The 25055-nt window shown below is 46.4% G+C and overlaps 1 protein-coding gene across 3 annotated transcripts in view; it reads right to left on the reverse strand.

The window, feature by feature from the left end:
• The window catches only part of Gel (Gelsolin), a 116358-nt gene that overhangs the window by 74595 nt on the left and 16708 nt on the right, over positions 1 to 25055 (reverse strand). For all 3 annotated transcript variants that reach the window (XR_011892765.1, XM_072286419.1, XM_072286420.1), the window contains exon 2: positions 14029 to 14103. Coding sequence is in view for 2 of the 3 variants with exons in the window: in XM_072286419.1 (XP_072142520.1) it covers positions 14029 to 14103 (75 nt within the window). In the remaining variant the exon portion in view is untranslated. The remainder of the gene's footprint in view (positions 1 to 14028; positions 14104 to 25055) is intronic.

Raw genomic sequence — 25055 nt, forward strand, 5'->3', positions numbered from 1 at the left:
GCCTCGAGGCGACACTTGTACAACTTTAAGCTGGTGATGAACGCGTTATTGCCCATGCCAGCCGCGCGTTGTCTGCTGCTGAAAAAAAGTACTCTACAACTGAAAAAGAATGTCTGGGGGTTCTATGGGCTATCCAGAAGTTCCGACCGTATTTGTACGGACGCCCCTTCCGCGTCGTCAGCGACCGCTACTCCCTCTGCTGGTTGGGAAATCTCAAGGATCCTTCAGGGCGTCTCGCAAAATAGAGCTTTCGGTTGTAGGAGTTTGTCGTGACAATCGTCTATAAGTGTGGTCAGAAACACACCGACGCCGATTGTCTCTCCCGCGCACCCGTCAAACCCGCACCACTATATACTGTGGTTTTCTTCGTACTCTTTTATCCTTAAACCTAGCTCAACAGCAACGCCAAGATTCCAAGCTGCAATGTTCAATGAATACCTTGAAGGACGCCGCAAACAACCCCTGCGGCACTTCGCGCGTCACGTGTCCTCTTTCTGTCTACACAGCGACATCCTATACAAGCAGAACTTCCATCCTACGAAAACCGTTTTCCTACTCGTTGTTCCCGCTTCTCTCCGCGACGACATTTTACGTGCATGCCACGACGAACCAACGTTCAGGCATCTTGCTTTCACGCGTACTCTGGCAAGGATCAAGCAGAAGTACTACTGGCGAAAACTCGCAAAAACCTTGAAGCAGTATGTCAGAAGTTGTCGAGATTGCCAAAGTCGAATAGTTCCACCAATGAAACCAGCCGGTCTGCTTCAGCCTGTATGACCTCCTTGCTCACTTTTTGAACAAGCTGGGATGTAATTACTCGGCCTGTTTCCCAAGTCTTCGGCAGATAACCGCTGGATCGTTGTCGCCCCCGGCTACCTCACTCGATACTGCGAAACCCAAGCCGTTCAGCGAGCTACTGCTTCAGATGTAGCCAACTTCTTTGTCGAAAATATCGTCCTTCGACATGGTGCTCCCGCTGTCGTCATCACAGACCGTGGTATGGGCTTAACTGCAAAGTTGGTGCGATATATTCTGCAGCTGAGTGGAACAACGCACCGTACAAGCAACTGCGTATCACCCGCAGACCAACGGGTTAACTGAGCGTCTCAACAAAACGATTGAAGATATGCTTTTCATGTATGTCGCCACGGATCATGAAAATTGGGACGAACTGCTCCCGTATGTGACTGCGTATAACACTGCGCTTCAAGAAACCACCGGCTTTCCTCCTTTTCGTCTGGTCTACGGACGCGACGTCACCACTATGCTCGACGTGATGCTCCTACCAACTTCGTCTGATACGACCACACCAGATACAGACACTTTTGTTCAGCGTGCCAAAGAAGCACGGCACCTTGCACAGCAACGAATTCTATCTCGACAAAGTCAGGATGCTCGTCAATACAACATACGCCACCGAAACGTAGTATGCAACCCGGGATATCTCGTATGCGTTTGGATTCTATATGTCAACGTGGCCGCTCAGAAAAATTATTGCGCCGTTACTTTAGACCCTACATAGTTTCGCTTCTCCTAAGTCCTGTCAGCTACGAAGTTGTCCCAGCCGAAACACCGCACCACTCTCGTAGACCACGTTCCTCCGACATTGCTTGCGCCATCAGGATGAAGCCCCACCACTCGCGTTGACTCTCACTCAGAAACTTTCTGGTGTGGTCCCTGTCCTCCTAATTTCTTTCATTTTCTCCCTGTGGTACCGAACCCTTCCCCAACTTTCTTTTGGCTTAACTTTCGGGTAGTCGTATCGAGACGAATTCTCTTTTTGGGGGGGAAGGGAGGGGTAATTCCACGCGCTAGTAACGGTGGAAGCCGAGCACGAAGGAGTGTCTGTGGTAGCTGCTGCAGAAACGAACAGTAAACGACCATTCGCTTGGAACTGACTGCTTGCTCTTTCCTCTCGCGACAATATATACAAGAGCCCCCAAAAAGTGACGTACCATACGTAACTGTATACACATGCACGTATAATCCGAATAAGCTCTGTGTTAGACAGAGTGGAAAACCCGACAAATGGATAACGGACAGTTCCTATGGGTTGGAGAGAACTGTATCAATTGGCCTGGAGTAATAAATTTTTTGCACAAAGCTAATTCTATTTCCTGAAATGTATTCCGTGCGAAAAAAGAACGTGCGTGTCGTTGTGAAACGTGTATTCGTTTAGATGTACTTTTTTTTTTCTTTATAGTTCGCCGCAGCGGCCGCATTCAGATGGAGGCGGAATGCAAAAGAGTTCGTGCACCGTGCTTTAAGTCTGCGCGTAAAAACCCCAGGTGTTCAAAAATAAACATGGGGACCTCCGCTGTGGTATCCATAATAGCCCATTATGCACTTCCGATGTGTTAAACCCCATACCTAATTTTATATGTTCGCCACATACGTGTACGAAGAAATTTGTCTTTAATACTTTTCCGCTGCATAAGCAGTCACATGACTATATGCTAGATGAATATGTGCGATCAAATGCATACAAAATGGTGTGAGGGAGATTGCGAAGTTTATGTAAGTAACAATTTCAACTCTATGGTACATGAACGTGCTGACACACAAGCGTAACCATTGACTCACCTCTCCTAAGCTACGCCTTAATGGTAATGACAACCAAAATATTCGCAGGTACATACGTATACTTCAAACACACCAAAGTGTTACTGTTTCAGCTCGCCAGTGACGTAGCGTGAACCTAACAGCGTGTTAGCAGGACGAGCGGCTCAACGCGCAGGCAACGACAGCCCATGACGCTGCAATGACCTGCTAAGAATGGGTGTGCCTTGTTGGTCCGTGAGGAATTGTTCGTTTAGTAGTAACCACGTTGAAGTAAATATTGTGGACGTCTAGACGGCAGTGAGTGAGACGATACACTAAAACAAACCTCGCTAAGTGATGTTGTGTTAATTAAAGCGTGCTTATTTAGCTGAGTGCAAAATAAACTTCGTGTATGGCACGCACACCGCTGATTAATCGTTCGCTGACAGCCACATGGAGTCATTCCCCCGCTCTCTCTCGAAATGTTGCCCAAGCGAATTCCACGTGACAGGCTCAGCTCAACGTCGGTTTCAAAGCTTTCGCGGCACTTATTGTGGTTGTCGATGTGAATGCATCGGAGCAGGCTGCTAAAGCTTCGTGCATACAGGCTCAAGGGTCTATTTACGAAAGTGTTAATTGCACCCTAAAGACAGGGTAAAACGAACTCGCACTTGGAGTCTTCTGTTGACGGACTGAATTCCTCTCCGATGGACGCGAGCCAACGGAGCTCAAAAGTCGGCTGAGTTGACATTTTATTATTATTATTGTTTCTTTTTTCTTGCTGCCGCCTTACTGCAGACTGTGCTTGCAGTCAGCGTTGGCTAACCCCTACTGCGTGCGTCTTCGCGGCCAAAAATTTCGTCCGCACAAGAAAATAAAGCGAAAATTCGCGCAACCACAGTTAGGAGAACATCGATCTGTCAAAAAGCATTGCAAACGCAAGGAATTCCTCCGAGACAGGCAGGGACTGCAGTGCCGCAGTGTTTGCAAGGCACATGCGCAAGAACACAGCCGGGCACGACCCCGCAATGAGCGGCCCAGGCTCGCCGCTAACCCATCACGCCACGCTAAACAAGCACCGTCGCGATCGCTTCACGCAGGCGCCGCGCCTTCCCCGCGTCTGCCTGGCGTGTTTTCGTTCGAAGCGACAGCATACGGCGCGCATGCCACAGGGGTCATTATAAACAAATCAAAGAAAAGAAAAAGGAACGACAAATAAGACAAACAAAAAGCAAACAAATGGCCTTTAGGCGTGAACTGCCTTCCGAAGAGGCCCGCACGTTCTAGCTACCTTCTATTTCAAGTTCGGCCCCTAGCTTCGTCGGCGCCGCGCTGTGGGTGTATATATGGGCCGCACGTTTACGTTTCTTTCCTCCTCAGCAAGGGCTGTGTCTCCGTGAGTCACCGGAACGCCAGTGGCAAGCCCCCTCTCTCCCTCTCTCCCCTTATAGCGAGAAAAACGTGCGTAACACGGTCTGGCAGGGCGGGAAAATAAAGAACGGAGGGAAAGGAACGGAGACGAGCGCGTGTCAAAACGCAGACGCGCGGGAGAGCTAGTTACAGCGACCTCGGCAGACGCCGCTGCCGCTGTTGCTCCGTTTCCTCCGCCTCCTCCCGGCGGGAGAGAAGCGGACAATAATGTTATAACCGTAAATCTCGACCGCGCCGCGTGCCTCGCGATGGCGCACTGCGCGAGGCAACGGCAACGCGGCCGCCGCGAAGCCGTGCGAGCGAGCGCAATAACCGGAGCGAAGCGTGCCCCAGACACGGCCGTAGGCGCCCACGGACACGCGTGCTCTAGTCCGCGCGAACACGGGCTGTGCGCGGATACAACTTCGCGGAAACGTCGACCGTTACGCCGCAGCGGGAGGAGGGACTACGGGACGAAGGAGCCTCCTGCTCGGACTCGTTTGGCGATATACGGTATAGCGACGGCGACTCGAACGAGGCGCTCCTGCAGCACATACGAACCGTCTGCCGCCACAGCGGTAGTGTCTCTGCACGCGGGCTTTGTCGGTGTCCTGAGTATACCTTCGAAACGATTACGTTGCGTTATGGCACGATATATTTCGTTATCTCTACAGCGCAGCTTGGAAAGGTCCCTTATCAACGGCTAACCCGAATAATGCAATTGCCCAGCTCCGGGACAGAAACCGTCAAGCACCTTACACTTATAACTCTCGACTTCCCACACAGTCACACTATGGAACATTCTTGAAATAACACTGGCTAACCTCCCTGTCCTTCCTCCCCTTTTGTCTCTCTCTCTCTTGAAATAAAGTGAATGTCAAACTTCCGCATAGAATCGTAGCATTTCCTAGGGCAGAAATATCGGCGGAAGCGATTGGCAATTCGAAGCAACTTGGCTTCTTTGCATGCAGGGTCCGAGGCGGCCCTCACGAAGGAGAGGCAGGAACCGTTGTAGCGAACGAAGCGCTATTTATTGACTCAATTTTTATGCCCCGCGATAGCTATAGTGCATGGCCATGGTGTTTCACTGCTGAGAAAGAGGTCGCGAGTTCGATCCCAGCCTCGGCTGCCGCATTCATGTCGGGACGGACACGAAAACACTCGTGTACCGTGCATTTAAACGCCCGTCATCATCCGGTGAAAATTCATCCGCAGCTCCCGACTGTGGCGTGTAACCCCAGTGCGGTCTGCGCGGCATAACAAACGAATTATGGTCAAGAAGACCGTGCAAACTTCATGCAATCGTCACTGAGCGCTGGCCGATTAAACTCCGCCGGAGGCGCTCGCCTCACTCACGGACACTTTCCGCGATGTCCCAATGCAATGTATATCCTCCTCTTTCCTTGCTCTGACTTTTGGCTACGGACGCTTGCTCTGATACGAGCAGAGTATCACGTCATCCGTCAGCTAGCGCCACGTGGCGCCTGCAGCCCACCCAATCATTCCAATCGGTAATCGACGGCACCTCGACGATCCCGACAATATTTGCAACAGCTCCTTTCATCGCTATATATAGTGTCGAATACGAAGCATATCAATCAATCAATCAATCAATCAATCAATCAATCAATCAATCAATCAATCAATCAATCAATCAATCAATCAATCAATCAATCAATCAATCAATCAATCAATCAATATTTATTTATTTGTCCGGAAAATCTGGATGGTCTTCAGGGCTAAAAGCTGATCTAGGTAGCTTGAGTGGGTCCATGAAGACCTTTGCATTGGCAGCATGCGACGTTCATTCTACAGTTTTACAGACGATAAAATGAAAGCGAACATGTCGCAATTACAGTGGATGTTGGTACTTACTAAGATAACAGATTTACAATATGAAGCACACCAAATGTTAAAAAAGTAGAAATAAATTGATCATTTTAGTATACGCACTCTAAATGCACAAGAAGTCTCTGTAGCTGAAAATAAGCAGGTAAAATTACCTATATATCAAGTCCGAAGTTGGAGGGCCCAGTGAGGCCGTTGCTGCTATTGCGTGAAGATGTACAGTTGAATAAAGTCTTCAATTCAGTTAAAATCACGTTGAACACGTGGTGTAGCTATAGGACATTACATATCTTATGCCGTCAACCAAAACTCTCGTTAATACAACACGCTCGAGTTCGCTACCGAGCGCTAACCTACACGTGGAAGTGCGCTGATCATCACATGCAGTCACAGCGGCCCACATTGAACGCATCGCTAACTCGCCGTGAGCGGAGAATCATAACAAGCTGGCTTTGGATGCGTGACGAGAGACTTTAACGCGTCCTTACACGTGACATATACAACCCGGCAGATATACAACCAACACGGGCTTCGCAACCGCGTACGGAGCCATGACGCGGCTTGCCTGTTACATATACGTTCCCCTCTCTAGCCACCGTATGAACTCGTAGACATCCCACCTGACGCTCATTCTAGACTTATCTGGTCATAAAACGTCGTTATAAGTGGAGCACGGGCGCAGCGAACTTCAAGGCCGTCGACATGAATCACCGCTCTGCTCATCGGTGAAAACCGCGACAGGGTCTCGAGCGTCCTTAACTCTAGTCACGAGGGGGCTCCAGTCTCGCTTCTGCGGCCGGCGAGCCGTCATGCTTGTTGAATGACGCCGACAGTGCGTTCAGTCGGCAGCGCGCGCCGGTATTCGCAGCTCGAGCTGCTTGGTTGCACCCCCGCGGCACGCGTACGACGTTCACCGGCCCGCGCGCCACGTCCGCAGATGTATACAGTTCTGTACAAGTATTATTGCGAATGCATTTTTGGGCTAATCTGGGCACAAGATCGCGGATTCGACTGCCGGCCACGACGGCTGCATTCTATATATGAGAGGTGAATGCAGAAACGCTCGTGTACCGTATACCTCGGGTGCACGCGGTAGGACCTCAAGCAGTCAAAATACGAAGCTCCGGACCCGTTACAGCGTCTCTTACAGCCTGTAGGTTGCTTTGGGGCATTTTGAACCCCCGTAATTGACATAATTTAATGTCTGTTACAGTAGCAAATATGTCTGTTCTACCAGCACGAGATTGATGGATTGTGTACGGTAATTGTCAAAATATCTGAAGCCACTGCGACAGACTCTGAACCTAAAAAGCCAGCTGGTAGTGCGCAACTTCTAGCATCACCAAAATGCCAAAGATTCAGAGTAACAGGGCTCCTCCCCCTCATGAGCTTCGCAGGACTAGGCGGGCCTCAAGAACGCTGCCACAGGAACCGAGGACACTGACAGTGTGGTTTCGAAATTTTTGACGGAGACTGCATGCGGGCAAGCAATAATTTTATTTGGCTTACGCCGTTTAACGCCTCCGAAGACAATCCAATGGGGGAGACCCTCATCCATTCTGACCACCCGTGGTCGCTGAACTTGTACTGATATTGCATTACATAGGCATTTATTTCATACCAGCTCTGTCGCAATTCGTCCGCCGCGTAAGAGAGTCGAAACCGCGACCTCGTTTTCAACAGCAGACAGCCATAAACAAGACTAGAGAGAGAAAAGAAGAGGGAAAGGCAGGCTAGTACAAAGGTGGCTCCAAGAACCCTCCTTCAGTCCCACGTTAATCTTCTCGAAACCTTTTACTCGCTTTATCTTTTTCCCCAACACAGGGAAGCCAGTTGGTACTTACACTGGCTAACCTCCCTGTCTTTCCTCTCCTCTCTCTCTCTCTCTCTCTCTCTCTCTCATGAAACTTATTTGCCACCCGAAATATGCCAACTATTTCTAGCATTTAACATCTGGCCAAGTGCTATCTGGCTCCTTTATTAACTGCATCCGAATGCACAGTACACGAGCGTTTTCGCATTCTGATGGGGACGGAATGTGAAAACGCTCATGCACCGTGCATATGCATATACGTTACGGAACCCCAGGTGGTCAATATTTTTCTGAAGACGTGGTATTTCGGAGATGTTGGCGCCTTTAGGCGGCGCCGGCTACTGCTTTTATCATAGGATAAGTATATACTAAATATTACATAAGAAGCCGGTAGCTAACAAAAGAAAGGTAACAATGAAAAATTCAGAAAGTCAGGTGACGTAAATGCACTGAAACAGTTCATGACACAAATAAAATCAAAAACAAATTTCAACGTAAACTCATCTCGCATAAATGTAGGAAAGACAGCTCACAACACATTAGATTATTGTTGAGTCCACCACTGTGGCGTGTCTCATAATCGGACCGTAGTTTCGGCACGTAACACCCTAAAATCTTTAATTAGTTCCTTCTTTTGGAAACCGGAGCGGTCCGCGTTACATAATTACTAATTAATTAATCCAACAATATACTCATAATATGGGAAAGGTGACTGCGAGAACCGTCCTGCGCTCTCACGTTAATCTTCGTAAACCTTATTTGCCATTACAAATTTATTCTATGGCAATTCTTTCTGTATATAACGTCTGATCAGCTGCCACAATCTGGTTGTCTTAAGAAGTTACTACGGGACAAATTGCATGAAATATTGAAAGCAATTTGCTGAGTGAGGGTGTTACTCTTAAAATACCATCCTGAGCTATTGTCACGCACACAATAACAAAAAAAAACTACCTAGTTTATTTAGTACGCAAAAATTCCGCGATTGAGTCAACTGAGAGAAAGTGTTCACATTTAGATCAATGTTTGGCATGAAACTCTAACGTAACGACTCCGTGGTGACGCAAGCCGCCTTGCTCGGTTGACGTCACGCGCTGTTTTACGACGCGTAGCAGCAGAAATTTATTGACCGCGCTGCTTGAGTGCGCTAACGAAGATGCGCTGCACCTAATCCAGAAGCTATCAGGCTTCTGCGTTCCTCCCAATGTGCTTCACCGGGTTATCTTTACCCTGGGCCATTGCAGTGAGCCCGCTATTGCACATTGCACTTTCAAACGACAGCTTTGAGGCGAGAGCGTCCGATATAACACCAAGAGAAATCGATGCTTACTTATATCGTGCGCTTGTATATATCGCCTGCAAAACAACTCGCTGCCTAAATTCGAGGCAAATCAAACAATGGGGTGCAAATCTTCTTATGGCTCGGCTCTTGAGGGACGAGAACAGTGGTATCTAAAATTGGATGGGAAAATATAATTTTAGCTCGCGTCTTCCTTTTTATTTCACCTATCTATGGTTATATGCCGAAGATAGCACCTACCGTAAACGGTAACACTCTGGCGTGCGTCTGTCATTATAGAGGGTACAGGATGAAACGCCAGTTGGAATAAAATTATTGTCCCTCATACGTAGCCACTACTTCAAGTGTTGATGAAATAGATATGTGTAAGAATCAGAATACATATTTTCTGACGTTCTGCGCCAACCTTTTGTTTGCGTGTATGCTGGTTTGCTCAGGACATTTCAGCCGAGAGTATGGTGACGTGCTGTGCACCTTCTTGTTCGTGCGTCTTCTGCCCGGCCGGGAGTACCAACAGGAAATATCAAATGGTCCACGGGGATAATAACTAGTATGCATGCATGCTACACGGTATTTTGCGACAAAAGCCACACACGATCACAACCACATAAAGACGCCTCCCAGACTCCTCTCAAATAGTCGCCTCCAAAGAAGAGACAGAATCGGCCTCGAAACATCGGGACCCTTTTATCGCGAACTTGGCTGTAGAAGTTTTCGATCACCTTTAAGTTTAGTTCAGCCATACTTATATTTTACAGGGCTGCTGTATGTGACTAGCGTTCCATCTGTTTTTCGTGTGCGTCAACAAAAAGTATCATCATCAGCAATGGCTCATACCCCCCCCCCCCCCCCTAATCAAGCCAAAATACAATGGTCCATCCCCTTCGTTATGCAGATGCTACAAGGATTCAGCAAAGAGAAGCGAACAGTACATACATTCATTGGAATCACGCATGCAACTTACAGAACGGCGTACGTCTCAATAAAGAACAAGCTCAAAACAAGCATCTGTCATCATCAGCAATGGCCCATACCCCCGTAAGGCAAAGGCTACAAGCGCTCAGCAAGCAAGACTACAAGCTCTCAGCAAGCAAGACTACAAGCACTCCGCCAACTTGCAAGAATAAACGTCATGCTTGTCTAGTTTCCTCCGGTTCCTCGAGGTGCCGGTCCCGTCGTCTACGCGAATGTATATAAAAATTACGGTAAATGAGTTCGTACTTTTGTTCAAAATTCTTTGTAACCTCTGTGTCGTATACTGAACAGCTTCGCTGGTCATCCACCTTCACAGAGTAGAATGGCTCGCGATTTCTTTCTTTCTTTTTTTTTTTTGTCGAAGCTCCTTCTTTAAATAATGTACTAAATAGCCCAACCCTCCATTCTGTTACTGTCGCATGGCTTCATGCAGACGCATGTTTATTTTTTTTTTTTCACCTATACCAGTACACTGCGTCACAAGGCCACAAGAAAGAGAGTGGGGGAGGGGGGGGCGAGAATGGGAGGTTAACTAGGCTGAGCCCTGTCGGCTACCGTCTACTGGTGAAGAGAGAAAGGAGACTGAAAGGTGAGAAGGAGAAAAGAAGTTCGCATTTTGCAATGGCCACAAACATCGCCACGTACACTTCCGTACATTCATTCACACCTCCTATATGAAACACACATGGCTCGTGAGTCTACATCCGCTCGATGCTCGGGCCTTTCCCCGGCAGCATTGCTCACATCGCGCCTTCTCTATGCTTATCTTTTATGTTTGCTCAGGTGATATAAAACGTTTTCGCCTTTCGGACCAAGACTCTATCGCGATATACCAAAAGACACAAACGGCTCAGCACTGCTTTCCTCTTGCCAAGCCGAATTACGCAACCTCGGTATCGACAGCTGCCGTCAGCACGGTATTGTTTCGTGCCTCCTGCCACCAAAATTCCGTAACTACAAACTGCGAAAGTGTTCTGCCTTCCGACAACAATGACGAGGGATGATAGTGAAGAGACAGTCGAGGGGCGAAAGTAAGGGACGTCGGGCTGGCTATTGTTGAATGCCAGAAATAGTCGAACAACGCACACGCGCGTACAGAAAAAAAAAGAAAAGGTGGCGCTGAAAAAAAAAAGGAGAAGGAAATGGAAGTAAAAGCCGGCAGAACGGAAAATCAAGCCGCTACGACTGTTTCTTTGTTTTCAGGCCCGAGAGTTGTCGAGGCAGGTGAAGCCAGGCCCCGCGCGCCATGTGCAAGGTTTCCGTGAAAAACCGGCTGCTCTGGCCTTGATCTACCGGCTGCCGGCGTCTCAGAGATGGCGCCACAACCGCACCTTTAGCGAGGAGGTTGACAAACGTGGTGACCATGAGATCATGGAAGATACCGAAGGCAGCTCTAACGGAGCATTTTACACGCGAGTAAATTGCCGACGGGTGAGAATCTTTGCAAGAAGGCAGTAAATGTTTGCCCACAGCACGTTGTCTAAGGAAAAGGGGTAAAATAAGCTTACCGCGAAAGTAACGGCTTTCTTTTTTCTCTCGTCAACTCTTACTAAAGCTCTGCTTAAAAGCGAAGCATCTTTTATCATCAGTGGCAACTTGTTTTCAATCTAATGCGCTGCAAAAACGTCTCCCGATCATCTCCAGTTACCGCTCTCCTAAATTAGCCGAACACATCCTAGTCTGCCAATTGCCTAGTCTCATCAATCCACCAATTCATCCGCCTCCATCTATTGCAGTTTCTTTTCCTCGGCACAAACTATGTTTCTCTAACTGCGAAAATGGTCACTTGCTGCATATAATATACTGCTAATGCATGGTTGATAACGTTGTTACACAACGCGAAACACAGAACCTCTCTTGGACCAACTTTCACATTGCTGGACTCGTACAACTTGCCTAACTCAATTTATTCCTCTTGAGCTTAGCCATAAAGTCATCTATCCTCGTTTGCTCTGAGATCCACACCGCCGTCTTCCTACTTCTTGGCGTTACACCTATCGTTTTCTGTTGCAGCGCTAATTTCGAGGTCGTAAGCTTCCAATCGAGTTCTTCCTTTCTTTCTTTCTTTACTTTTTTTTGTCGGGTTGGTACGGGCCATACATTGTATCACGCCAGTACTAACCTTCTGGCGCAGAACTCTCTACCTGCGGGCATATTTGACAAAGCTCTGCGTAAACGTACGTCCCCAAATGGCACGTTAAGAAAATCGCCGTCGCGAGGCCCCGCTTCATAAAGGAACGCCCCGCTTAGTGGCGCCAGCGTCGCCCGTGTGTATATACTCTCGCGGCAGCATAATAGCGCCGACTCACCGAATGCAATTGAGTGTGGATAACAAGATAGCGTCGACTCGACCGCCGTCCCGAACGACGACGTCTTAACGAATTCTGGTCGCGTCGTGGCTGACGCATCCGCCCGCGAGAGGCTGCGAGGCGGCCCGCGACTCCCGCGGGCGGAACCACACCTCGCCAGCTTTAGAGAACTGTGTCAGCTGCCGGCACGGGCGCAGACAAAAGTGTACTCCGCCGCGCATGCGTGTTGCCCATAATGGTTGCCGGCCTACGTACACGCGCTCCGATGCTTGTCTGGCCTTTGAAGGTCGCAGTTCGACGGTTATACCCAGCAGCAGCATGGGCGAGTCAGACGTGTACGGTTGAGGAATAGGTCCCAAGCTTTTAGGCGAGCACAGAAGCACATTGGTGAAGGTTCGGAGAGATGGAGCATTTGGACGTTCTTAAAGACAATCGATGCGGAGTTTCTATGGATTAACAGAACGGCACATAATTACAATAACCGAACGGTTACCAACTAATGGAAACACGGTGGAGCGTGTGACCCGTTAATGCGAAGGTTGTGGGTTTGGTCCCCACTGGCGGCAAGTTATCTTTTCGTCTACTTTCATTTCTCTTTCTTTTTCATTGTTTCCTATATTTCAATTTCGACCATAGCTAATTACCCCTTGTGATTTCGTTGGCTTCATTGCCTGTTGGCTTTATACGTTCGTGATTAACAAATGTCGAGCCCCTCTGTTTCACTTCTATAGGTTCAAATAGACTTATGAGATTAGAATATTTGAAGGCATAATGTGTGTTCTGTACAAGAGGCGCACAGATAAAACGATATCTTTCGGGAAGCCAGCTTCCGGGAAGCCAGTCATTCTAATGACGGAGCGTCTAATATTCAACCAAGCGGTTATATGTGAAGACCGTGTGCTTTGTGGCGGGAACGATGTCGACGCAGCACCTGCGCCATCACGAACCAGTAAAATGGTTGACGCGTTCTTGTCTTACGCCCTCTGATTTTTAAAATGTTTTTTCATTCATTTTAGTTTAACGCAAGGTGGAGATGTGTAAGCGATAACGTAAGAGATGCGGCCATAAAAATCAATATATTTATCTCGTTCAGTCGCGGTGGGTCCATATGAAGACGCAACTTGCTTTTGCACGCTTCTACTGGCGACGACAGCATTAACATGGTGCTGCAAGCAAATGTAACCTACTGCTAACCAAAAAGAAAAAAAGAACATCATACGTAACTTCAGCGCGGAGAGTAATGCAAAACAATGCTACTTTAAGCGCTACCAGATCTGATGAAAAGTTCAATGTGTCACCCTGTATCGCTGACATTAATTAGTGTTCATTTGTTCGTCTGAAGACATTCTACTTAATGTTAATCAGCGAATCTATTTGTACTCAAATAGTCCAGGGTTTCTTTTTCTCTTATAAAATTAATGCGTTATAAGTGGTGAACATCCGTAATCATTATTTTTTTTTAATTATGACTTCTGGCCTGATGTGACCTAAATATTCATGTTACGCGTTCAAATACTTTTTCCTTCATAGTTTCCTTCTTGCTTCCAGAAAAATTTAAGAATTTGGAGCCCTTGAGAACACTCAGTCATATTTCGGGGCTGAATTAGTTAAATGTATTCTATAGAAAACAAAAAAGAAAGAAATGGAAGGCGTTAGACGATGGAGGAGGCCATACAGCACAACGGTCATTTGGCGCCGTGAATTGTCACTTGATGCACTAATATACTGTCAATGGTGAATAAAGGTGCGGTTGTGCACTGCGTAACACTGAATACTATGCCTTGGGACCAACTTCCACATGCATCGACCGAGACAAATGCTTAGGCACTCACGTGGAGGACAATGTACGAGTCTCCCGAGTAGAAACTTCCGTACATCTTGGGGTCGACAGGCTTCACTTCTAGCTTCTGCAAAACCAAAAAGAAAAAAAAAAGAAGATAGAAGAGAATGAGCCGCAGACACTCGAGAGCATGGGCAGATAAATGTACGGATGACAAACAATGCAAAGAACAAGAGAGTTTCTCGTCAGACGAGCGTTCGGTCTTGTAGCGCCAAACAGGTGGGCCCGCGCGATCGTCGTCGTCAAGGCTTTGCGCGTCAGTCCCTTCAAAACAACGGAGGCGGATGCACGTATTTCGGTTTCGAGCTACATTCTTTTCAGGTCGTATGCTTTCGCGCGTGCGCATCGCAAGCACGTTCTACGCCATCCACGGCTGCCAATTTGCCCCTGTTTAGTCTATTTCACTCCCACGAAGCAGGTGGATGTTTTTGTGCCATTCCAGTAAAACGTCATAAAGCAGCATTCACCGGTGAAGAAAGCGAAAAGGAACCGTTCAAAAGCCGCTGCAGAGATAATATGCTTTGACAAATAGAGGATCGAGGATTATTGAGATGGTAATAGAAGGAAGTCTGATAAACAGGCAGCGCGCCTTTAAGCGAAAATTGGTAACACCTTCCAACAGCAGCTTGTGTTCTTTGATGCGCAGGATGAGGCATCTTCTCGCGTCTATGCACTTCTTTCTTTAAAGTAATGAGACGACGCAATTGAACCTGCGGTGTACGCGGGAACATATGCGTTGCATTACGTTCATTAGAAGCGAATATTCCGTGGCCTAGCAATGCCACAGGAACCAGTGTATTTTCATTCTAACACAGTTTACAAGTTCTTCTCTATATTTTTGTTATTTATTCATTTTGTTAGAGGTAAAAGGTTCAAGTACTGCAGTGAAGCTTCGCTTTTCAGACCACTCTACGACAAACACGTGACACTATCACAGTAATGTCGGTCTTTTCGTCATCCGGAATGAGCTCGCTCAGTGTATTACACAAACCGACAGGAAACGCGCGACGAAACAGTAACCCCAACTGCGGCATGAGATAATACTAAACAAACTAAGCACTTCCCTATCACGAAGTGTCAGGCGCCATGTGTATCACGCCTTTGCTTTGCTTAGAAGCGCGTTATTGCAAACTGAACTTGATATACTCTATACTGTATCGTTCTCGACATTCGTACTTAGAATCTGCTAGCTTGATTTTTTTTTTACTCATTTAAGTGGAGTGTTCATGTCTTTGCAACATCGGCGCTTATTAATAGCCGCTGCTCGCAACTGTTTGTAACAACTCTTCCTAGCTGTATTACTAGATTTGTACGTTAACGCCATTATTCTTCACTTCTAAATACATTTTTCAAGGAAACCGAAGGCAGTCATTGGCATAATTTTCGTGCTTCATCTTATTTTCCAGGAACATAAGCAGAGCTCTGATTTTATGACTTTTTTGTTTTTGTTTTGTTTTTATCGAAACGCTTTATATTAACTTCATTCTGTTGGGTCTCAATCTTGCCGCAGCGTAACTATCATAGAGGGCGCACAATATGGTGCAAGGCGCTTTACACACGAAGTTTATTATGTATTTTTGTGCAGCGCTCACAAATCGACAAAGGACGAAGCAGGAACACACGGGACAGGCGCTGACTCGCAACTGACGTTTATCTTGAAGAAAAAAAAACATCAAGAAAGAAAGCGATCCGTAATCTTTGAACACGTGCCGAACCACCCGAAGCGTTGTTGTCTTCTTGGCGCATACTCCAATTTGAAGCATATTATCAGCTCCTATCTGACGCTGCCACACATGCTTGACAAATATTCAAATTGCTTATCCCATAGCCGAATTGATGGTTGACTGACACATCTATCCCCTTTTCTTCTAATGTGAAATGCTTCGATTATTTCACGCGCAGACTGGCCTTTGCGTCTCGATAAGACCATGGTGTCGCTGAAATGTAGTTCACAACCACAATCTCGGCAACGACCTGCTAGGTGAGACATTTTGGTATCAGCCAGCGAACGTTTGTGCTCACCGAGTCTCACGCTGACACAGCGTCCACTTTGGACTATATACGTCTTTCCGCAGGAAAGCGGTACCTGATAAACTATGCCAATTTCACAGTGAACATACTTAGGCTTGTGATTAATGGCGCAGACATTTTGGAGAAACTTTGTTGAAATGTTTAGTTTCCGATTTACTTAAACACTCATTGCCGACAATTCATTGGCTGAAGAGAAGACAGCGTCTACTCCATAGCGCTGGGCAACGTTCTTTAAGCCATGCGAAAGCTTGTGTGCGTACGGAATAATCACGCATTTCTGTCCGCGACCGTTTTCATTATCTTGTGTCGCTTGTTGCTCGGATTTAGTTGATCTGAACATTTTTTTCACAAACCCTGGAGTCAATGTGAACAGGGTAGCCTGCCTGTGTTAGCTTTTCTACCTGCTCGTTAAAACTAACACGCACTCCGTGTACACACGTTTTTCCTAAAGCTGACCTAATACGGGAAAGCCCCATACCTTGCTTGATTATCTTAGAGTGATTTGAACTGTAATTCAACAACGGTTTCAAAGTTCTGTGGTGGTAGCGCTAGAAAACATGTGTGGGTACGGAATTTCAGTTGTAAGTCCAGGAACTGAACTTTACTTTCTTGCAGCACATCCACAGTATCTCTAAATACTTTTAGAATGTCCACATATTGCCGGCTATAGTCTAGGCAGCGAAAAGTTACCGGTAAATCGTCGATATACCAAAACACATGCTTTACCATTCCGTCAAGGCCCACCGCCAGCTGCCTATCAACACGGCTCAGAAAAATCTCGCTTAGTACGAGTGCAACTACAGATCCTGTATACACACACTACTTTTCTGTGTGCAGTGCATACTACTGTCGTGTTGGACAACAGTTGGTTTAAGGTGAAAAGTAACAGCTCGAGAAAAGATTCGACTGATATGCCGCAACTTTCGTAGAATGCGTATTCGTTATTGTAGTCACAGATGCATACTTTTACGCTTTTCATGAGTTCATTGTGTTGTAGTGAGTAAAACAAGTCTTCCATATCCACGCTGACGGCTTGACAGTTTCCTGGGTTGTTTTCACCTAGAAACTGGTTGAAAACAAAGGAATTTGCTATCCAGTATGGGTCATCCTTGTTCAAAGTGTTCAGCTGCCTCTGCAGATAGCCTGCGACGTAGTGCTGCCAAGTGCCCTTTTCAGTAACCATATCCCTGAAAGGTATCTCGGGCTTATGTGTTTTTGCTTCGAAGAATATATGTAAGAAATTTCTGTAAGCCTTCTTAACCGCTGCTACTATTCTGTATAACTTGAAGCTGTCTATAGCATGGACAGGGCTCTTTGTTTAACTTTCGACAATTTCTCCGGGCAGCCTATAAAGCTCTTGTCAGTTGTCTACGGCACTTTTCCCTTGTACAATGCATGGATGCGGATATGGAAGGCTTGTCACCGTGGATGTGGAACTCTTGTTTTAATGACCTCATGAAAAGCGTAAAAATGTACATCTGTGACTACAATGACGAATACGCATTCTACGAAAGTTGCGCCATATCAGTCTAATCTTTCCTCAAGCTGTTATCTTTTCACCTTAAATCCACTGTTGTCCAACACGGCAGTAGCATGTACATAAAGTGGTGTGTATGTACAGAATCTAGAGTTACCCTTGTTCTAAGCGAGATTTCTCCTGAGCCGTGTTGATAGGCAGTTGGCGGTGGGCCTTGACGCAATGGTAAAGCATGTGTTTCGGTATGTCGACGATTTCTTGGTAATTTTTCAAAGCCTAGATTACAGGCGGCAATGTGTGGACATTCTCAAAGTATTTAGAGAATGTGAGCCGGGGCTTAAATTTACTGTGGAAATGCTGCAAGAAAGTAAAATTCAGTGCCTGGACTTAGACTGAAATTCCTACCCACTGCTAGCGCTACCACCACAGAACTTTGAAACCATTGTTGAATTACAGTTCAAATCACTGTAAGATAATCAAGCAAGGTATAGCGCTTTCATGTTCAGCGATGAGCTTTAGGAATCGGTTGTTCGACGCCACGTCAGCGGAAGTACACAGTAAAACCTCTTGCGCGATGTACAGCGCAACGTGCGAAATAAACCTCCAGCCAGTGCCTGCTCAGCTCGTCAGAATAACTCGCGGCGGGTTGGATCGACGTCTTTCTTGGAGAAAGGCTAAAACGATTTATAGCGAAGCCGCCGGCGCCGTCGTTTCTTCGCGCGCTTTTGTTTACGCTCGCCTATGGAAACAAACATGGCGATGAGAGAAGTCGTGCTTTCGCTGGCCCGTGCACGCTCCGGGGGGACGAACCACACCCACTCGATCGCGTGATGGTCGAGTGGAAAAGGAAGGGAAGAAGAAAAATAAAGAAACGGAAAAAGGAAGGAAAATGGGCGTCCGGTGTAATACGTCTGTGCGAGTTCTTTGCGCCAGCGGAACAGGATGGGGCTGGTGTGCGCGATGACCTTTTAGTGAAGGGGGTATCCTATTTCCGTCGAGTGGCAGCATCCTTTCGGTTTGCGGCGCCACGCGCGAATCGCTTCACACGCCCACTATTCTGCTTAGTACAATGGCGGCAGCCATCGATAAGCGAGGATGTGGACGTTGTTTCGCCTGCCGCCTCCCTCGTTGTATGGATCCATTCTTTTCAATAGTTCTCTGTTGTCTATTTCATAACACTCTATTGTTGAGCCCGTGTTGTATGAGTAAGTGCTCAATTGCGGGTCGCTACTCTGGGCGCAGTGTTTGTGAGAGGACTCAGCATGAAGCCTTTTGATGCGGTGTCGACGACGTGGTTGCGACATGTTACGTAACTGCAGTTCACGCTTCCCGAAAAAATCGCGAGGATAGCTATGGAAACAATTAAGCAAAGCACATGAAAGTCGGTCTTTCTGAGATGACATGTTTGTGTGGTTCGTCACGAACGACCATAACGTTTTCAAATGAAGTAAATTCCAGTGGTCGCGATCACCAGAATGGAGGGTTGGATGTGCACCGGTGGAGGATGACCGGCGGAGGACTCGAGGCGCGCATTCACACAAATACACCCCCCACCCCCGCGTGGGGCTACGGGAACATACATATTCATTGTTTCGATTTTAGCTAACATATCTGCAACGCGAATCGTGAGAGTTCCGGCAACGCTCACACGTGCGCATGTTCTCAAACTCACTCGCTCGCTCGCTCGCTCGCTCACTCACTCACTCACTCACTCACTCACTCACTCACTCACTCACTCACTCACTCACTCACTCACTCACTCACTCACTCACTCACTCACTCACTCACTCACTCACTCACTCACTCACTCACTCACTCACTCACTCACTCACTCACTTCCAACAACAATAAATGATCGCGGCTGTATTCATTTGTAAACAGGTTCTGTGGTGCACACAAATCACGGATCCCAATCTCCACGCTCCTGTAAACTTAAATCAACGCCTAAAGATTGAACTACTCAGCGCCAACAACGTCTCAACTTCTTTGCAAAGGTATTGCGGCGCCACTCTATCACCGTTGTTTTAGAATGCGCCCAGGCAGTAAGACTTCCATGATAAAGTGCTCTATTACGTGCGCAGCACTAAAGAATCTCCAGGAAAAAAACTGTTAAGTAGTAGCAAACATATAATGGCAAAGGGTAAATATTGAGCTCTTCATAAGCAGAAACGAACAAGGAGTCTTAACCTCAGTGGCACCAAAATCTGACAGCGTTGCAAAATTGCCCACTTAATGAACATTTGGAGCTCCAGGCCACTCTACTAACAATAGCCTACCGCGTAAGACATCCCCATATGTGTACTTCCTTTATCAACTAATTGTCTCGAGTGCAACGGCGATTCTTTCTTTATAAATACTGCACATTTGCGTTGATACCATATTTGCTTCATGTCTTGAAATACAATAGCTTCTGTCATATTTGATAATGTGCACGCATTACAACATCCCCAAGATCAAAGCTGGAAAACTGAAGGACTACGAAATGTAGTGGTAGTAGTAGAAAAACTTTATTACATGCGGAATTAGAGGCATTTGCCTCCAGCACAATGGCATGACAGAAAGCCCAGCTTTCAAAGTATGCTACTGTGATAAACAATCGAGCATCTCATATGTGGCTGCCCCAGATTGCACGAACAGAAACGGGCGCTCGCCTCTGTCACTTATAATCTGAACAGCCGTCCGCGTTCGGAATATAGATAGACCTCTAGGCTACTGTCCTCGATCGACTGCGGATCAACCCCTCAAAACCCTGCTCCATTTTTTTTAAAGATGACTAGGTTATGTGAAAAACGTCAGCGTATACGTAATTATGTCCTTTCCCTCCGCCTTTATCTTTTCATTAATACCCCTTACCACGCCCGTAGTATAAAGAGTCCTTCGGTGGTTAACTTAACCCCCCGCCTTTTCTTTCGCTCCTTTCTTGCTCTCTCTCTCTCTCTCTCTTGCCGCCATCTGTAATCATTTCGCTTGCGAATAGGTGTTATTTAATGTCTAACATATAAACTGATTGATTGATTGATTGATTGATTGATTGATTGATTGATTGATTGATTGATTGATTGATTGATTGATTGATTGATTGATTGATTGATTGATTGATTGATTGATTGATTGATTGATTGATTGATTGATTGATACCCTCTACAGATAGAAAAACGGCACTGCATGTGGCTTCAGTATGACAGAGGGACAAATAAAAATAAAACGCGTAAAAACACGCAAACACGCACAATACACACCCTTCGCATCCTCGTGGTTAAATCAGCTGAACGCGCAACTCCCGCAAGGAGAGGAACTTGCATAGAAGTAAGAAATTATCCTACTATTTAACTCCTACAAGTAAATCGATAGAATAATTTCTTACTGCTTCGCAAGCTATGACTTAAGATAGATATCATTTCGCGCTGCAACGCACCGCCATGTACAGTCGCGGACAGAATATTATGGACCATGAAATCTAAGAAAAAGCTGAATATCTCCGCAACCTCACAACGCAATCTGGTATTTGCATTTTGGACCTCGACTAGAATATGCTAACAACGTTGTCGTGGGCAGTTTTACTGGTTATTGCTACAGGCTGCTCGGGAATTGAACGTTTTCGGAGATCCCGTGGTCCATTTTATTCTGTCCGCGACTGTACATGTAGTATGCTTCCGAAAATGCACATAATTAAAGCACGTAGCACAATGGGAACACTTGAACAGCAGTACCGGATGTTACTGAATGCGCCCAAGTGCATCTGAGTGCGCTCGTTAGGTAGATAATTAGCTTAAGCGTGCTTCATAATTACCTTCCTAAAATTCGTTTTAGGCCTTTATTCGAGACCGCATATTTGAAACGAAAAAAACTTCATTGAAATAATTTCTTCGTACTTGCACCATGAGGACAATTACGTCTTTCTCGTGCGTATACATTATGAAAAAAAAAAAATTATTTGTGCGGCCCTGGGCAACATTTAGCGCCTAAGCTGAAAGTTTGTCCGAAAGTAGAACGATGCCTCCGGCGGCTACCGGGGCTATGTAGTGTCACGCTGCCTATATTTAACACGCGCACGCCATTGAAGAAAGAAAAAAAAAAGGAAAGAAATGTGATATGGTTCGGGCGCTGTTACCGACTTGGCAGCGCCAGCGACCGACGAACACTTCGCCATGCGTGCACGTCAACTCTTCGATGATGAAATCCTGTTCACCTCCTCAGTTGAACTCGACGAAAAAGCTCAGCGTCTTTCGTGCGTCTCTTTATTGTTCTGAGGCGATGAACGGGTCAGCGAGCGAGCAAAGGAGCGATGGAGCGAGGATAGGGTGGTGGTCGAGTGCAATAAACCATCGTGCATACACTTTCTTGGTGCGTCAATCGAGCTAGCTCTCTTTTCTATCATCGACAGTTGCGAAAACGGCATAATTCAGTCTCGGTTCGCGGTGGCGTGCATTACGAGTCAATTGAAGCGTGCTTCTCGACGCTGCTTATACGCGAGCATAGCTCTACTCAGGCGTCGAACGAGTTAAAGGAGCCGATAGCGACCGCGAGCGATGCGTCCTGCGACTGTCAACAGTTGCGAGTCGCGTGGGCGTGTGGATAAATAATGAACGGTTACGTCGCACACGGTGCTATGCGCAGTCGCACAGAAAACGGCGTGTCACGGCGCGTAATGCTCCATGCACCGGGGCTTGTTCTTTCTCGAGTAGACGAGCGGATGCGATCGAGCTGTTCATGGTGTCGCGCAGTCACGCTTGACCGCTGTGGCGCTGCCCTCGCCTTTGCCAGGATTGAAGTGCGGGGATTGAAAGTACCGCATACGTAGACGGTGCTGTTGCCCCCTCTTTCATTACCCATTTCGCTAGGTAGCGTGCAACTTAGCGCAACATTGGTTTCTGCTCGTTGAAAGGTGGGCGATGTGCTCGCGTGCAATGGGAAGGTGCACGCGGGTGCCTTCGTTATCCGCCGCAGCGGACGTTTACAGGAACAAACCGTCGACACGGAACGGAACGTAAGACAGGATACGTGCAGTCCTTCTAGCATGCTCTACGTATCCAATTTGACTCATTGGTTCTTGGCTAAGACGGCTGAGTCGAACTGCACACGATGTTGAAAAGCGCGCGCGACTCTCTTTCGAAATACGTGTACGCGAAAAAGAGCGAAAGGAATACTACACCTGCAGGAATGCAGAACCCTCACCAACTGGCATTCCAACACATGTCACGAGTTTGGGACAGGAAACATGCACACCACGCCGACGAGATATGTTACCGCAAGCTCATTATTTGTCAAGCACTGTACAATTCGTCGCAAGCGCGACATGAGGGCAGAGAATTCATTCATTCATTCATTCATTCATTCATTCATTCATTCATTCATTCATTCATTCATTTAGAGTGGCCTCTCAAAGCGTCTAGCATTATGCACGTAGCTCTTTAGATGCTCTAAAAAAGCACTGGAACATACAAGCGTCTCCTCGGCAGTACTTATTAAGTTAGTGATCTTTATTTTCATTCTCTGTCAAACAAGACGTCCTACAATGACCCATTTGCTCGCCTGCCGACATATGATGCGCACATCCGCAGCTGGTCATAGGCATTGACGCAGACGAAATTGCAGATACAAGCTGCGCACTCAACTTTTGAGTTACGGATTGTAAAACCCTTGATTTGTTTTATGAAGGGCCAACTAATCCCGTCTTGAATCAGTTCCCGATTGCTTCACTGTCATCGCTCATCATTCTCAGACCACTCGAGTACTCGGAATGTATGTCACAGCTTCTAGGAGTGACAAATTTACGTATAGTACTTCTTGTAAATAAGGGACACCGCTTATTGAACCGTCCAGCCGTTAGAAACTCCGACAGGAAAACGTGATCTACGCTTCACTATACGGCAATGAGAAAAAGTGGGAAAAAAGAAGGCTGGTGAACAAACAATTGACAACTACGGCATCGTTTCTAGGAACACCAGAGGAGAGATGTTGGTAGAATTCGCGGAAATGATCGAATAAGTTCCGAACAATGAATACCTATTTCAGGAAGCGTAGCAACAGGAAGTGGACCTGGAAAAGCCCTAAAGTAGAAACTAGAAATGCAATAAATTTCGTACTCTCTGCCGATCCCAGCATAGTGCAGTATGTAGAAGTGTTAGATCGGGTAAAGTGCAGTGATCACAGGAAAGTGAGGGCTAGGATTTCTCTCGATATGAAGAGAAAAAGAGTAAAATTAGTGAAGAAGAAACAGGCCAACAGATGCAGTAAGGGTAAAATGAGAGCAATTCAGGCTGCTGCTTGCAAACAGATTAGCAGCTTTAGAACATAGAGATGAAGATGACGTAGAGGTAATGAATGTAACCATAACTATGTTGATTTCGGAAGCAGCATTTGGTAAGGCACTAAGGCAACCAGTAGGTAAGCTTTCCCAAGTAACAAAGGACCTAATAAAGAAACGAGCATGAAAGTGTCCAACACAAGAGGTCAGATAGAATCCATGGAACTGTCAGAACTTATCAGCAAGGAGAAGGAAGGGATATTCGAAATCTTAACGTGAGAAAGACTCAGGAAGCAGTAAAAAATAGACACAACATGAAATCAGTGAGAAGAAAACTTGGAATGTTGTATACACTGAAAGATAAGCAGGGTAATATCATCAGCAATTTCTAAAATGTAGTAAAAGCAGTGGAAGAATTCGATATGGGGACCTGTACAGTAGCCAGAGCAGCCACGCTACTTTCATTCGAAGTAGTAGTGAACAGGTTACAGAAGCTCCTTCTATAACTCGACGTGAAGTTAGAAGGGCCTTTAAAGACATCACCCGGGGAAAAGTAGCAGGAGAAGGTGGGATAACAGTCGATTTAATCAAAGATGGAGGAGATATCATGCTTTAAAAGCTTCCGGCCCTTTATACGCAATGCCCATCGACTTCAAATGTACCAGAGAAATGGAAGAACGCCAAAATTATGCTAATCTACAAGGAGGTAAACGTTAAAGAATTGAAAAATTATAGGCCTATTAGCTTGCTTTCAGTATTGTATAAAATAGTCACCAAGACAATTTGCGACAAATTAAAAGCAACATCTGACTTCAGTCAACCAAGAAAACAGTCTGGCTTTAGGAAGGGATATTTTACAGTAGATCACATCCATGTCATCAATCAGGTAATCGAGAAATCGGCAGATTACAATGAGCCTCTCTATATGGCTTCCATAGATTGTGAAAAGGCATTTGATTCAGTATAGATACCAGCAATCATAGAGGCATTACGTAATCAAGGAGTACAGGAGGCTTACGTGAATATCTTGGAAAATATCTACAAAGATTTTACAGCTATACTTTGGTTCTTCTCAAGAAAAGCAGAAAGTTACCTATCAAGAAAGGGATCAGGCAAGGAGACACAATCTCTCCAATACTATTCACTGCATACTAGAAATAAGTATTCAAGCTAATAAACTGGGAATACTTAGGGGTGAGGATCAACGGTGAATATTTCAGCAACCTTCGGTTTGCAGGTGCCATTGTCCTGTTCAGCAACACTG

The sequence above is a fragment of the Dermacentor andersoni genome, chromosome 2 (assembly GCF_023375885.2).
Source record: "Dermacentor andersoni chromosome 2, qqDerAnde1_hic_scaffold, whole genome shotgun sequence".
Lineage (NCBI taxonomy): Eukaryota > Metazoa > Arthropoda > Arachnida > Ixodida > Ixodidae > Dermacentor > Dermacentor andersoni.